General features: G+C 43.0%; 2 protein-coding genes across 2 annotated transcripts; both read right to left on the bottom strand.

The window, feature by feature from the left end:
- Positions 1-151: 151 nt before the first annotated feature.
- On the bottom strand, positions 152-8,790 carry LOC116616238. The gene is made up of 3 exons (XM_048726786.1): positions 8,159-8,790; positions 1,048-4,794; positions 152-605 (listed from the first exon to the last, which is right to left on the bottom strand). The coding sequence occupies exons 1-2, from the start codon at positions 8,560-8,562 to the stop codon at positions 1,050-1,052; spliced, it is 4,149 nt and encodes a 1,382-aa protein (XP_048582743.1). The 5' UTR covers positions 8,563-8,790; the 3' UTR covers positions 152-605; positions 1,048-1,049.
- A 1,843-nt stretch (positions 8,791-10,633) lies between these two features.
- On the bottom strand, positions 10,634-16,342 carry LOC116616207. The gene is made up of 5 exons (XM_032378197.2): positions 15,013-16,342; positions 12,538-14,259; positions 12,334-12,462; positions 11,912-12,036; positions 10,634-11,604 (listed from the first exon to the last, which is right to left on the bottom strand). Exons 1-5 carry the CDS (start codon positions 16,213-16,215, stop codon positions 10,689-10,691), a joined length of 4,095 nt encoding a protein of 1,364 aa, XP_032234088.2. The 5' UTR covers positions 16,216-16,342; the 3' UTR covers positions 10,634-10,688.
- Between the last annotated feature and the right edge of the window lie 33 nt (positions 16,343-16,375).

Below are 16,375 nucleotides of genomic sequence, written 5' to 3'. Positions count from 1 at the left end.
ATTCTCCGAGGGTAGTACTATTTTAATTCCCTTGAGGGTAGAGCCATTTTCTTGTGGCTGATTGCAGCGACTGATTGATAAAAATATCGCATTCTTTGTGGCCCACTGGTCGCAAAGTTCTGGATCACTGAAGAAGCAAACAACTAAAAAAAACAAGTATACTAGCTATTCTTGTTAGCAATTCACTCGGCAAAATTAAATACTCTACTATGTACAATTCTTACATGTTATTTTACAAGCTGTCAACCCTATTAATTATAGGTGTAGAAGGATAATTTACACGCCAATGCGTGTGGTACTGGAATATATGTCAAATGCATAAAAATATATGAAAATTTATTTTGTGAAGAAATACCTTACATTTTTACAACGTTTAAAAGATTTCAATGTGAACAATAGAACGGATTTTATAATTGAAATGTTATCGCCTAGTGATTCTTAAATCAACTAGTCCATTAAAATACAAAACCTAATAAATATTGTTGCTCCGCAAACTTGCTATAAAGTCCACATGTTAAATACGGTTTGTCCATGTGAAGTAGCAAGTTGAGATGTCAGACCACCAAATCTGGTATCGAAGGTAGTTTTTCCTCTCGGTGACCTCACTGCAACAAAAGAAAATATTGTGATAAATAATAATAGTTGTTATCGTTGTTAAGAACCTTTCGTTTATCCTAACTCATCGTGCGCGGGAAAACAAAACAAGATGGAAGCCAGGCCACTCGAAAAACGCTGCAAATGACTGCAAATACAGGGCCGTAGCAGGGGGTGTGGCACTGGGTCACGAGCCCCCCAATATTTTCGAAAATTATGAAGAAATAACCAGAACGGGTGTGGCTATGCCCCTCAATATTTCCTTAATGTTCTGTATTGACCCCCCCCCCCCCCGATTATTTTAAGGCCTGCTACGGCACTAAAATAAGCTGCAAAAAAGCTACCTTTCCCAGTGCTCTTTTCTAACCCCCCGCACCCTCCCTTTTTTACTACTACTCTTTGAAGCACATGACAGGCCTCCCTTTCACTTAATCTTCTTTCAAAATAACAAACCTTCAAACAGGAATCTCCTGAATGACGTCTTCTTGTAATGGTGCGTCCGCTGACACAGTAGACTGCGGACGCCGCCTCCTGTTCTCGACGCCAGGGTTGTGAACCCAAATGTGATCGTCAGGGGACCCCAGCGGAAGGGATTTGTGAGTACTCCCATTCACTATTCTCACCATTTCCCCATCTCGACCAGTTGTCCCGAACGCAAATGTATGTCGCTTGTCTGAATGGAACGAGTGCATGTCATCAAAGTCGTTGAAATTAGACGGACTGAATTCTTCGAACCCTAGTCTCCTCTTTCCCGATCGCGTACGAATCTGTCCAGTGGAATCAGTCGACTCTCGAATTAGTTCGCTTGATATTAACAGATTTTCACAAATTGAAGATCCGCTGCTCAAATTTAAATCGGCCTCTGCACAAAAATCTTTACTGGAGTCCGAGAATAGCGACTTTGCACTTGTATCCGCGACCTTTCCTTGGAAATCCCGAGCTTCTAAGACACTTTCAGGATCGCTTATTGAGTCTTCCCCCAAGTCGTCCTCGTCATCCGCACAAGCTAAAGGGACATTGTCCCGTGATTGTCTGGGAGAAGAAGTTCTTTCAATCGCCAATTGCTGATCAGATTCAGCGTGTTTTAACCGTTGGAGTTCGGGCGACGCGTCTCCTGACGCACAGACGCTGTTATCCGAGTCCCTTGCAGGTTTGTTCGTCTCTGAAACAGTTCGTGGATCATGTTGTTGACAAAGGCTCATGTTGATGGGTTTAGAATTCTGATTCTCATCGCTGCGTACGTTACGAGTATTGCTACTCGGTAAGTCCGGGGACTTTATTATATCTAACTCGCTACGCAACCCCGGTTCTGAAGGGTGGTTTTCAATCCTAGGTGAGTTCGGGGATAGCATGATATTTAATTCGCTATCTAAAGCAGGTATTGGGGGCCGGTTTTCGAGCGAAATATCAAATCTCTGAAGTGATAGTTTTTGTACATTCGGTGTCAATTTCCCGTTAGGGGTGACTCCCGACTTAGGCAATGTCATCGATTCCTTTAAAAATATGTCTTGCCCAACTCTCCTAATTTGTGGATCGTTTGCAACAGCTATCTTCCCATTCGCAGTGTGCTCTGTTGTGTTCAATTTAGTATCGTTCATCTCCTTTTCATTTTGTCTATGAATCCTCCCATTGGCCCATTGTTCAGTTGTTTTCACTTGACTATCAAGTCTCATGTTTTCTTCATCATCAAATCTTTTTATCTCCCCTTTGGTCAAGTATTCATTTGTTTCCACTTGACTATTAAGTCTCATTCTCTCTCCCTTATTAAATCCTTCTATCTTGCCATTACTGACAGCATGTTTAGCTGTGTTCGTCTCAGTATCAAACTCCAACTTCTCCCTCTCAGCAATTCTTGTCCTGATGAGTTTCACGTTTTCTGGTATGGTTGTTGACGTAAAGCGGATAGGCGATGTGTTACGATCCCTCACCGATCCATTGGGTTTGTGCGTTTGTCGGTTTTCAAAAAAATCATTCTGCTCGGAATTAGGGCTCGATGACCCCATACTTATCCTTTCGGTCACAGTGCCATCTTCCTCTAATCTAGCAGGCTGCAGAGGCATCAAAAGAATATCTTCCCCATCCTCCTGGATCTTGGACAACCTCTCAAATGATTTCCGTAAAGACCCAAATCGACCAGCTTTTAGGGGACTTGGTACAAAATTATCAAATGTAATCAATTTCCCATGCCTTCGCCTTTTTCTCTCCCTCTCTCTCTTTTTGAATTTCCGCGACTTTCTAGTTAACTCAGCGATATCAAACGAGTGACGTTTCTTAGAGTCCTCATCGGTGGTAAAGGCTTCAGGGTCGTAAATAGTCCCACAGGAGTGCCTCTCTTGCCCATAGCCGCCAAAGAAATTCCCTTCGCTACTAGACTCGGTCGAATCGCTTTCAAAACCCTCCCCCTTGCCGCTAGACTGTGAAGTCTTCCTGGAGTGAAAGGGTGAAGATGGAGCGTCCATTATACGCTCAACTGTCTCCATCCCACTCTTTTCTACCTCATCGAGATTTATCGGATCGTTATCTTCGCATATCCGTTCCATCGCGTTTGACTCGGATGACGTCGGACATGTTTCGAAAGTACCAGGCACGCTATCGGAAGACTTCTCCGGGGACTCCCGCTCGTCGGAAAATATCCCCTCGTCGGCATTAGGCGTCTTGAGCACTCTTAGCTCCTCACCCTCATCTTGAAAGCTGTCCAGCATGTCGTTAAGACTGTTGAACGAGCTGGCACTACTCGCGGACGACAACGAAATGCAATCAGAGGACACGAGACTGTATCGATTACTGAAACTCAAAGTTCCGTAGTTGATCTTCGGAATGTCCTCGGAATCACAGTACGTCTCCTCGTCGTGACTGTCGAGTTTGTCCGCTAAGATGCGTCTTGCCACATCGGCTGATGTACACCGCTGGCTCGTAGAGTTCGTCCTCTCTTCGGTCCTGCGTACTTCCCGTTCTGGTACGGGCGTCTCCCTGTCTTTATGAACAACAGGGGTGCGCTGTTTGGTGTTCCTGGGTGACTCATGAGGACTCATGGTCGTGGGCGTGGCTGCAGTAACAATAATATCCGGTACCTCTTCTTCTTCATCTACATCTTCCAACTCCCTGCCAGCCCCTTCCCCTCTGTTATGCACCAAGACTCTAAACGCGTCATCCCGATCCCTGAGCAGAGGCCTCTGATCCTCATCCCACCTCAACCCAAACCTCGGCTGACTTGACTCAATTAAGGGAGGGGAGGGTACGTTAGCACAGACCGCTTCCTGTGCTTCGTCTAGCGGTCTATTCGCCAGTAGTCTTGGATCACCGCACGCCTGGTCATTATACTCCTCGGTGTCGGGTTCCCATTTCCTAATACGACAACAGCAACAGCAGTAAAGCCCGTACATTTCTCGATCATTTTTCTCGAACTTACGAATTCTTAGAAACATGCCTTTGTATCTGTGACTGTGGTGGTAGAATCGGTAATACAGTATCATGAATATTACACCAAGTACGAACCCGCCCCAGACTATGCTAAGTGCGATATACGTTAACTTTGTACTGATGGTCCTCTGTGGATACCACATGGAGATCAATAACGAGTTCTCCACCAACATCACCGAGTAGAACAGTACAACCCGCTTGCGAGTCATACCTTCCTTCGTATTGAAGAAACAAAAAATATAAATAAACGCAATCATTGCGTTGAATAATTTTTCCCGACACGGATGCTCTTTACCCGTCTCATCAATACAAAACTGTGTTCTTTGACAACTCAACCACAGAGCCATCAAAAACCAGTGCGCGGCGGCAGCCACGAACATCCAGTGCTGGAAATAGGACGCGAATAATACTAAGGCTACTATGCGTGACGTGATCATGGAGGTTCTCCATAGCATCTGGAATATAAACCCAAGGAATGGCAAGTCTCCAGGGTCAGACCGCATGTCACGCAACGCCTTGCTGTAGCAAAGTATGGCCCAGACAATTGATATCAATGACGTCACGGCAGAGGCGGCGGTACCGAGGTCCGAGTTTAGGGTGAACTCTCCACGCCGAGCCAGTACATATAGTTGCAGAACCAGTTGAGGCGCAGACTGGAGGAACGCTTGCAGAAGCCGTAGCATACTCAGGTCGCGCCATTCTGCAATGAAGAGCTCACGCGCTTGAGGGAGACCTCCCTGGCGCCTTGACCGTAGGCATATTTTTAATGCTGTCCAGTATCTGAGGGATTGAATAAAAGAAGTCAGGGTGTAATGTTCAAGAAACCAATCCTGTTTCCATGGGGGGTCCTTCTATGCGCATTATTTGAAGTTAGGGAAAGTTCATTTATTATCCCGAGAGGGGACGTGAGGATACTGTGGGGGGCCTCGAGAAATTTTTGAGGTCTAAAAGGGGGGCGTCGAAAGTGTTTGGATTTTAAAAGGGGGGTCACTGATTCCTTTGGGTGTTGTCTCTACTATATAATTTGACGAAGTGTCTAATCATACTTCTTGGTTTAATCGGTTTGGGGGCAGTTATTTGGCATGCACAATCCAGGAGTCCAGGACACGTAAAAGCCACATTTCATCTATGCAATGCAAACCTGTATACAGCCTAAATACATCTTTCTATGGTTTCCGCTATATAATATTATAAAGTGCTTATGTTCCATATCTAAAATATAAACAAAACATTTTAATGCTTTAATCACTTATTCTCCATCATCAATATCCACGCTCATATCTGATTCGCTGTCTTCCTCACTCTTTTTTTTTCTTTTTTCTCATGCTGCGCTTTTCTTGCAAGGAGAAGATCGAAAAGCCTTTTTGCTTCTTTTACGTCATCTATAGATCTATAGCATCAACCATTATCAGGTTGCAGCCTGGAGTTAGTCGCATCTTTGAGAAAGTAAGTGCCTTCACTTTTCCTGAATTAATGTTTTCATTGTGCGATCGAGTGTGACCAAATGGACACTAGCCTTTAGGTGCTCCGCTTCCCCTGGTGGGGAGGGGGGGGGCTCCGATAAAAACAGACGGGGGCAATCGTCGGCAAAATAAAGGGACAGCACATTGGATGTGGTCAACAGAAATTCTTACCCATAACAACTCCTAAGGGATATCAGTTGTTCGAAATTTTTTACCCAAAAAGAAAAAACGTCTTTCTTTCTGGAGATCCTCCCCTCGGGTCCGCTCCGCTAGGATAAATTTCCCGTCTTAGAAAAAAAAAAGACGAAAACGATAATTACAGCAAAAAAATCAATTCAGTTATTCTTCGTTAACAAAACCCTCGTCATAAGCCTCTAATAGTGGCTCTTCTAGGGGTGTTATTGTTTTCTCTTTAAATGATTGTTCTCATAGGCAGACAATTGAATGGCTTGGGACACCGGTTTAAAGTTTCACAAAGAGAATACAGAGAGATTAAAAAGATTAAAATTATTTCTCCTCGTGATCCAAAAGATTTTTTGTATAAAAAATATATATTTCACATGCCAAACGTTATCCTCTATTTCCAGAAAGAGTCGATAATTTTTTTTTTCTACAAGGAAAAACGAATATCGTTTTAAATTGAATACTACTTGAATAGAAACCCCCATTTTAATTATAATCTTTGTTGTCAATATTCAGGCGAAATCTGCACGAGACCATTAAATATTGTTCTTTAATCTCGATCCAGACCAAAATATCCTCTTTTCAATTAAACAAATGTGGTTGGAAGAACAACAAACAAAGGCATTTCAAATAATAATTGAGAAATGCTAGGAGTAAAACAGGTCGAAAATAAATCCCATGTTGAGAAAGAGAGAATACCCCGATTAATGCCCGGGAGATCTTCAATTTATTTTTTTGCATCCCGGAAACCGAGACAAATCGTAAATTAAAGCTCACGAAGTAAGTTTGTTTGCCTAAAGTTTTAGAGCAGTAAGCAAATATGAAATTACGGCAGAGATAGGCCCTCATAGTTAATATTTATTACGCTGCCGTTTCGAGTGATAGCGCTTTTTTTCTCTAGAGATTCATAGTACGTTTTATTCGGAAACAAAGAAATAATTTATTTTCGGTTTGCATTTCTGTTTTTACTGCGGCGACGGGGGATCTTTGTTTTCCCTGGCTAAAAGAGGCCGAAGCAAACTTTGGCAAACAATAGCAAAATTACTTATCTTTCTTAGCATAAATTAGATGTCAAATTAGACGCTTTTAACTTCTTGTCAAGGTTACAAACGGCACGAAATACGAGCTATTTTGGGAATAAGCCGTAACTTTCTTTCGGGCACTTTAGGGTGAATGCTTTGTTTTCAAAAATAGCACAGTCATTCCCGAAAATTCTTATTATAATTCACGAAATGCCTTTATTTTTGTTGACAGCTTTACTGAAGACGATACTTTAGGGCAGTCTTAATTTACAAGTAAAAGGCAACGGAATTTCAAACGCTAAATAAAAATAGAAATAAAATACTATATAAATAAGAGAACATACAATTTCAAACTCGTGCGGTCTTTTGGACTCCCTAGCGGGAATGTATAACTTTTACGATACTATTAGATAAATTTAAATTTGGCTTTGAAATTAAATACGGTATTTTGTTCGATCTAATTGGACGTTGAATCTTATCTAAAAACAAGAGGCTATAGGATTTTTACGACATCGTATATACACAATATTTGACGCGGTTCGTTAAAAGCTGAGAGATAGAGAAATCAAAAAAACTTCTTATTTGAACAGTTTCACCGAAACGCAAACAAGCCAGCCGTTATTAGGAAATTTTCCCATACATGAAAGATCAAATTAAAATAATCACACTCACTAAAGGATATTCACTTATAAAAACATACATGGATGAGGTGCAGATTGATGAATTGAGTGTCAGAAATATGGTTTGTTTTGGAAATGCAAGTCGAGATAATTAAACGTAGCATTTTGCAGTTTTTGAACCAAGGCCCTTGAATCAGACGCTGAAACTGACAATAAACCGGATTCAGACAAGACTATTAAACTAGCCTTAAGGGAAACTTACTTAAGACTATAAACGATAACTCTCTTGTGACAAGAAAAGGTATTATTGATTCCTGACGGCTGTGATGAGTTAAGACATATTAAGTTGAGAAGGTAATGATATTTTTAAATCAACTCCTGGTGATTTGGCAGCGTATATTTTGAAGCGTCCTTCAAATAGTCTGGAAGGTGCAAAGTTGGTGTTGGTAAAATCGGGATTAAGTTAAATACATGCCAGCCCACTTCCACCAAACCATAGGCATCAAATTGGGCTTCTTGAGAAGACCACACCGTAATAAAATACAACACTTAAAGTACTTGGAAATTAAAAACTGATTTGAACCGTATCACAGATGAGTGCGGAATTTTCCTAACCCGAGGCAAAATAATATTGTATGGCAGAATTGTTCAGTACGAGACCGTGAAGTGTTAATTATCAGGACCGGTACTTACGATAAAAAAATTATAATAATACAAAGAGTTTTTGTATACAAAATTCTCAATCGCGCTCTTTCGAAGGTCGGGGAATAGAAAAATTTCCGAGCAAGATACAAGTGATACATTTTAAAATAATAAAAGGAACATCCTAGGAGCGAAGAAATGTATGGTTGCTTACCTTATAAAGGGCCCTAGTTGAAGAACATGTAATAAGTAATTCACACAGTTCTGCCTTTTTCCATCATCGTAAAACCATTTGGCGGAGAAAATCTGTATAACAAGCGAGGCTATAACCACGAAACCCAATGCAAACCCGGACCACCAATAATTGTGATCGAAAAAGTACTTTCCGGATACGTAAACATCCGATAACACATCGGCTATGTGCGAGACGAGGGAGACGATTGTCCATAGAAGTGCAGTGAATGGTAAGATTTTGCCAGTTGTACCCGACTGTCGGGAGACAGAGGATATAGGAGATACAACTTGGATAGGACTATAGTCGGCATGTATCTCTGCGAATACGGCATCTCCGTCGACTTCTATCTCTGCCACACGGTATTGTTTTTGAGCCGGCGCCATTAGCGGAGCTGATGCCTGTTCGTTTGTAACGGGCTGTCTACCACAAGAACACAATCCGGATCAGCGGTTATCCACCGCAGTCGGACACTTTTCTGATGTTTAGGGCTTATAAAATCTACACCGGCTTCAAGGTGTTGCTATGACAACAAGTGGTAATGTGTAGTTTGACCTTGCTAGAGGTGTTGCTTCATAGATATCGATTTTTCTGTTCAGTCAATTTGATATACGGGTCACAATATGTTTTGTGGGGGCCAACAAGACAGCATGGAGTACCGGTAGAATGCAAAATCAGATATAACATGTACCATTGTTTTGTGCTATTTTTGGAAACCTGTTACCCACAGCCTATCGTATATTTCAATTTTAGCTCGTTTAAAAAATCAATCAACATTAGTTTTCTACTGAAATCATATTTTTTCATTCATGGCGATTTAATATTTCCGATTTCTGCTTCAAGTTTAATTTTGACAAAATGGAGAGAAAGAGCGATCATCTAAAAGCGTTTTTGTCTCATGAAAGTGCTTTTCGCTAAAAGCCTTTCCTCTTAATGCAATACTTTTTTTCTTTTAAATCTGTCTCCGTGGCCATGAGAATGCGATGCTAAGATAGCATCAAGTTTTTTAATTGCTTTAATGAAGTATTATTGAGACTTATCCAATTAAATTGTTTCCTCGCTTCCGCAGTATACCGATTTAATATCCATTGCTTTCCAAGTTGAATTAAACTCGAAGACTACTTTAGTATCAAGCAAAGTAGTTATTGTATCGTTGTTGAGGACGGGGGCGTCCTTAGCACCTATGTATTGACTGAGGAATAAGAACCTTAGAAAACCATTAAAGCCGCAACAGATTACAAATAAGAAAGCGCCTAACCGCGGATAGAAATGCAACGCCGTTGACAGAGTGCTATAATACCTCTTAATAACCGTTCCAAATATATTCTTTCAACTTCTATATGTTTATAAAAACAAGAGAAAGGGGCAGAGAGACCTAATCCACCACGGGAGACGTACACATAGCCAGAGGTTATGATGGCATAATATATTCTTTGAGCCGTTACATTAATCTTTCAGAGGGCGAGAAAACCACAAATCCCTGCTTCGATACTTCCAGTGATTTTCTAGGTATGATTCATTTACACAGTGATTAATGATATTAGCAGCGCGCATTTCAGAAAGAAAAGGCGGGGTGGGTAGGGTAAAATGGAGCACCTTCGTCCCACTACTGAGACACAATGGCCACTGCATGTGATACATAGTGTCCCTCTGACAGTAGGATGGAATTACAATTAAAAGTTTTTACTCAAGGAAAGTTTAGATTTTTACTCAAGGAAAGTTTGGATATTGACAGATAAAACGTGATTACTTTCAAACTAAGCGATATTTGAGGTGAAATCTAAACGAGAAACACTTAGTAACACTGATAATCTTGTTTTATCCTTGACTTCTAGACGACAGGGCCGGGCTATGTTATTAATTGCGCATCTAGTTTGCGCATTGAGTTCTAAGGCACCCGTGGGGGGAGGGGGGGGGGGTTGACTATGACAGAAACTCAATAATTTGGTTTTGCCAATATGTTAAGCAAGTGGCAAAAAGATCCATTAAATTCATGTAGGACTCCTTAAACTTAGCGTCTCTTATTTTCTTATGGAACTCTTGGATTAAACCATGGCAAAAGAGAGACATTGTTATTTAAGCCTAGCTCTCGTCTCTCCTCTAATCTTTAAATAGGAGATAATAAACCATGGCCGCAGACGGAAAATGGGCGATTTAGCCTAGCTCTCGCAATATTCTAATAGAAGCCACAGCAGAAGGAAAGTTAATTATTTTGCCTAGCTCTCGTCTCTCTAATCGTCTGTTACAGTGAAAGTCTTGGAGTAAATCACAGCAAAATGAAATCAAATTTTCTGTTCTAACGGAAGTCTTGAAGTAAATCAATGCAATAGGAAGGCTATATATCGTATTCCCAAATGTTTTTACCCTGAGAGAATTTCGTTAGTGGGAGATTTTAGTAAAGTTGTGAAGGGAAAGAAAAAACATTTCTCCTCGGGAAAGTACTACAAGAGTCCCAAACATAACAAAAAGTTTATTCAATCAGTAATAGTATGATATCAGACTGTGGCAATATTTAAGTGTGGAGATCAGCATTAAGTTTCTTCAGCCAATCAGGAGCGTTTTCAGATTTTCTTAAGTGCTCCAGGCCGTACGACCGATCAACATTGTCCTCAGGGTCATTAATTGTCGCGTTCAAGAGGAAAGCTTTGACAGCGGGACGGCGGGAGAACCGGTAACCCTGTGCGGCGTCTTGATAGGTCTGCCACATCTGACGTAGCTCATCCTCAAGAGCATCATGGGTACAGCTACCTTGCCTTGGGTTGCTAGGCAACACAGGAGATGAGGGGTCGACGCAATTATTAGAAAGGTCAGCGTCCGCGGTATGGCAGGAGTTTTCAGTGGGATTTGAGGATATAGGATCAGTTTCTTGTTTTGAGGGTAGGTTAGATGCAATGTTCGTCATCCCTTTGGTAGGAGCTTGGCAGATTACAGATGTATCGCCGTCCTTGACTGAAGAGACTACAGGTGTATCGCCATCCTTGACTGTAGAGACTACAGGTGTATCGCCATCCTTGACTGTAGAGACTACAGGTGTATCGCCGTCCTTGACTGTAGAGACTACAGGTGTATCGCCGTCCTTGACTGTAGAGACTACAGGTGTATCGCCATCCTTGACTGTAGAGACTACAGGTGTATCGCCGTCCTTGACTGTAGAGACTACAGGTGTATCGCCATCCTTGACTGTAGAGACTACAGATGTATCGCCATCCTTGACTGTAGAGGTAGAGGCGTAGCACTCTCCGGTAGCGGGTTGGTCACTTGCATCGCTCGTCTGTGAGAAGCACTCCTCGATGTAGTGTACCTGGTGCAGAATGTCACCAAGAAACTGGATAGAGTTGACGCCTCGTTTAAGACACACTCTTTGGTGTCGTCTCATGATTGCGATATCGTCGAGAGAAGACATTTGCGCCAAAAGGTGAGCCTTAGTACTGTACAACGGAAAACAGCGTAACATCAAACCCCAAAAATAAAATAATATCAACTTTTAGTATATTTTATATGATTATTATTTTGCTAGAGAGTAAATTCAACTTTGTTCTCAGTACTCAGGATCAACTGGTGATAAAAGTTGAACATGAATCAAGTTGTCAAAGACTCCACCATATTGTAAACAAGAAAAGACATAAGGTTACTCTGCTAATGAACACCGCTATTTGGGTACTTTGATTGATTGGTTGCTATGCAAGGTGCGTACATCAAAATAATATTCAATGACGTTGGAACTTCAGAACGTACCTTTTAGCTTTCGTGGACACTTTTTTCCAAGTGTCAGATAATCTCGAGATGACGTGGAACCGGAAAGATGATAAAAGTGCTTTACAGCTGTTGAAATTATTCATCAGCGCGCACTTCTCGGCAATCTGAAAAGATAAACAAAAGGTAGAGAAATTGTTTAGCTGGTTTCTTTCCAACATAGTTGCAGATGCGGATCTAGGGAGGATTCAAGTACCCGGACATAGTCTATTTTATTTCTCATCTCACACAAAACAAGACGTGACTGTTAATATTTTTTTACTAAAAAGGGGATTGGATACATCCCCCTCCTCCCTATATCAGCCTCTGCCCAAAAATCATCACAAAAAATGATCTTTGCGATCCCTTTGTGGGACCTTAATCAACTTGATCAAGACGATGCCTACTGACATATGGTACACTACCTTAATGATCTTAGCAATAACATGGGCGCGGTCCTTGGTCTTCTCCTTGGACAGGATCTCTGTCACGCAGATGGCGGAAAGATTGTTGTAGAACTGGATCATCGCATGCACGTGCGGGGACCGCTGCTCCTGGATCGAGACAAAGTCAACATTTTAACTTAAACGTGTACATTTTAACTTACAAACAGAAATTCCTTTTCTTACCATCTCGCTTGTCCTCCATACACCGCCCTTGATCTCATCAAACTCAATTTCCCGAAGCATCTCGCTATCAATCATGGTGAGCTCCTCTGCAAGGGCGCTAGGATCAATTACACTGAGGCTCAAAAGGACGTTTGTCTGCCTGTCATAAGTCACCGTGGGAACGACTATATTCCTGTTGTTCATTATTCTCCTCAGGCCTTGAAGGAAGCGAAGGACAAGGCCGGGACGCCCTGAGCTTGTGTGCTCATCGGCTGAATGGCTTGGGGCTCCAACAGTAGCTCTCTCTGGCGAGACATATTTGCCATCATTCTGTGTCGCAGAAAAACTGCACTCTCCATCGTTCCAAGCAGTAATTTTTATTTCCCTTCGCTTCGGTTCGGGGGATGGGGCGACTTTGGTGGGCTTTGTCGCGGGCAAGGAAGGCGTTACATTAGTTGCTGTAGTAGTTTCCAATAAATCAGGGTGTAGTGGTGGTTGCTGTGCGGATGAGGATTCCGCTGCTTTCCTGGCCGCGATGACCGATGTGTGAGGCTGCCTGGTGATGACCGGTACGTTAGTGATGGTGTCCAGTGCAAAATGGACTCGCTTATCCTTGACAGTGGTATCGATGGTGGATTTGACATCATCTATGATTTCTTCAGCTGGCGCCAAAACGACTGAATCTTTAAGAGCATCAACAGTGGCGATCTCCCTGCCACGTTTAGGGTCTTGATCTTGATAATCAATGTTGCACTCAGCTGGAGAGACAATCTTACCAGAGGGCGTGACCTGATCATCTGATTTTGTTGGGATATCTCTAGGAGATAACGTGACCTGATTATCTGATGTTGGTGTGACATCACTAGCAGATAACGTGACCTGATCATCTGATGTTGTTGGTACATCACTAGCAGATAGCGTGACCTTATCATCTTTTGCTGTTGGGACATTCATAGCAGATAGCGTGACCTTATCATCTTTTGCTGTTGGGATATCAATAGCAGATGGCGTGACCTGATCATCTGATGTTGGCGTGACATCACTAGCAGATGGCGTGACCGGATCATCTGATGTTGTTGGGACATCACTAGCAGATAGCGTGACCTGATCATCTGATGTTGTTGGTACATCACTAGCAGATAGCGTGACCTTATCATCTGATGTTGTTGGGACATCACTAGCAGATGGCGTGATCTGATCATCTGATGTTGTTGGGACATCACTAGCAGATAGCGTGACCTGATCATCTGATGTTGTTGGGACATCACTATCAGATGGCGTGACCTGATCATCTGATGTTGTTGGGTCATCTCTAGCAGATGGCGTGACCTGATCATCTTTTGCTGTCAGGACATCACTAGCAGACGGCGTGACCTGATCATCTGATGTTGTTGGGACATCACTAGCAGATGGCGTGACCTGATCATATGTTGCTGTTTGGACATCACTAGCAGATGGCGTGACCTGATCATCTGATGTTGTTGGGACATCACGAGCAGGTGGCGTGACCTGGTCATCTGATGTTGTTGGGACATCACTAGCAGATTGCGTGACCTGATCACCTGATGCTGTTGGGAAATCACTAGCAGATTGCGTGACCTGATCACCTGATGCTGCTGGGACATCACTAGCAGATGACGTGACATGACCACATGAGGTTTGTGTGGCAATCGCAGCATTCGATATCTGTTCGCCACTGCTATTGGTAGCAGCGTCGGGTGACATATCGTCCACTGAAACAGACTGCGAGGAAAAAACAATGCATAGATAAGACTATAACCATATACCGACTGCTCTTCCTTATTACTTGCAAAACACGAGACTAAGGCGGCCATGATAGGGGCACCAGGTACTCATGAAGACCTCTCGTCTGACAAGAGTTTTAAAACAGCATGATCGAGCAACATAAACACGACAGCGAGTACTTACTAGGTACTCACCAAGACTTCTCGTTGATAGCTCTGTCGAGAGGAACTAGGTACTCACCAAGATCTCGTTGATAGCTCTGTCGAGACGAAAGTACTTACTAGGTACTCACCAAGATCTCGCTGATAGCTCTCTCGAGACGAAAGTACTCACTAGGTACTCACCAAGATCTCGTTGATAGCTGTGACGAGACGAAAGTACTCACTAGGTACTCACCACGATCTCGTTGATAGCTGTGACGAGACGAAAGTACTAACTAGATACTCACCAAGATCTCGTTGATAGCTGTGACGAGACGAAAGTACTCACTAGGTACTCACCAAGATCACGTTGATAGCTGTGTCGAGACGATAGGTACTCACCAAGATCTCGTTGATAGCTCTGTCGAGACGAAGGTACTCAATAGGTACTCACCAAGATCTCGTTGATAGCTGTGACGAGACGAAAGTATTCACTAGGTACTCACCAAGATCTCGTTGATAGCTCTGTCGAGACGAAAGTACTCACTAGGTACTCACCATGATCTCGTTGATAGCTCTGTCGAGACGAAAGTACTCACTAGGTACTCACCAAGATCTCGTTGATAGCTGTGTCGAGCGATTGTTGCGATTGATGCTGTGAGTCACTTGTATCACAAACATCCTGGGTCTGTGAAGATGTAGTCGGATGATCGGCTTCCGAGCACCCCAAACCAAGACTGTCTTTGCTATCAAACCCTTCCTGGTCATTTTGTACTGGTGCTGTACCGTCTGTATTACCAGATCCTTCCTGCTCATTTTGTACTGGTGCTGTATCGTATGTATTACCAGACACTTCCTGGTCATTTTGTACTGGTGTTGTACCGTCTGTATCACCAGATCCTTCCTGCTCATTTTGTACTGGTGCTGTACCGTCTGTATTACCAGACCCTTCCTGGTCATTTGGTACTGGTGTTGTACCGTCTATATTACCAGATCCTTTCTGTTCATTTGCTACTGGTGCTCTACCCTCGGTATTACCAGACCCTTCTTGGTCATTTGGTACTGGTGTTGTACCGTCTGGGGTACCATTTCCAGCAGCATTTCCCTCCCCTGTCACAGGTGAGGAGGTGTGATCACGTAATGGCGCCTGCTCATCTCGATCCGCCATGAACAAGGACAGCATCCCCCCGTAACCACTACCTCTCAGCTCCGTCAGCCATCTCGAGCAATCCAGGACTCTCAGCTCCGTCAGCCATCTCGAGCAATCCAGGAATCTCAGCTTTTTACTGATGTCCTTGCCTGAAAAGTCCACTTTGCTGCTGCACATGTCCCGAGGGATATGTCGTGAGATGAGCTTATACGCGTTCCTCCTCACCCATTTCTTAACTCGCTTCTGTTTGCGCTCCGTGCGCTTATTTGGGGCCCATATGTCACGAACGGAGCTCTTCCGTTTGCTCTTCTTGCCTTGCACGCGCAAGAGTTCATTGCTTTTCTCGTCTCTCGCTCTTCTTCGTTTGCGCTTCTTTGAGCGCCTTTTTCGCAAAGTCACCACATAAACGTCTTTGCCAACCTGTATAATCCGTGATTTCGGCAACTGCCTGTCGCCAATGATATACCCATCCTTGTACCACTCCGCTGAGTGTTGAGAGCTTCGGCTCTCGCCGCGGAGGCGTAAAAGCCTCTGGCGACGATAACTTCTCGCTAGCCTGGAGAAACTTGCGATACACACCCGGACGCCGCTTCTAACTGAACAAAGAAAAAGCAGCCAAAAATATAAAACTGATAAATCACAATTTAAGTTCAATTCCTGCATTCCTCAGTGAGGTTTGCAAGCGCTTCCATTCTCAAAGAGATAGAGAAACTTGTGAGCTCGCGCGCTCTAGTACGTCACAATTCAAACAATGACCTAACCATACATGATTGACAGAGTAATTGGCCAATCAGCGTACCCATGCGAACGCGCGCAAAAAGGA

Source organism: Nematostella vectensis, chromosome 4, assembly GCF_932526225.1.
Source record: "Nematostella vectensis chromosome 4, jaNemVect1.1, whole genome shotgun sequence".
In the NCBI taxonomy this organism is placed as follows: domain Eukaryota; kingdom Metazoa; phylum Cnidaria; class Anthozoa; order Actiniaria; family Edwardsiidae; genus Nematostella; species Nematostella vectensis.
The sequence above is the reverse complement of the archived record's forward strand: the minus strand, read 5'-3'. Positions and strand labels throughout refer to the sequence as shown.

Coding starts and splice junctions, on each gene's coding strand:
- LOC116616238 (XM_048726786.1), bottom strand. CDS start 8,562: ATGGCGCCGGCTCAAAAACAATACCGTGTGGCAGAGATAGAAGTCGAC. Junction 4,795..8,158: donor CAACTAGGGCCCTTTATAAG/GTAAGCAACCAT, acceptor TCAATCCCTCAG/ATACTGGACAGCATTAAAAA.
- LOC116616207 (XM_032378197.2), bottom strand. CDS start 16,215: ATGCAGGAATTGAACTTAAATTGTGATTTATCAGTTTTATATTTTTGG. Junction 12,037..12,333: donor TTATTGCTAAGATCATTAAG/GTAGTGTACCAT, acceptor TTATCTTTTCAG/ATTGCCGAGAAGTGCGCGCT. Junction 11,605..11,911: donor GTGTCCACGAAAGCTAAAAG/GTACGTTCTGAA, acceptor TCCGTTGTACAG/TACTAAGGCTCACCTTTTGG.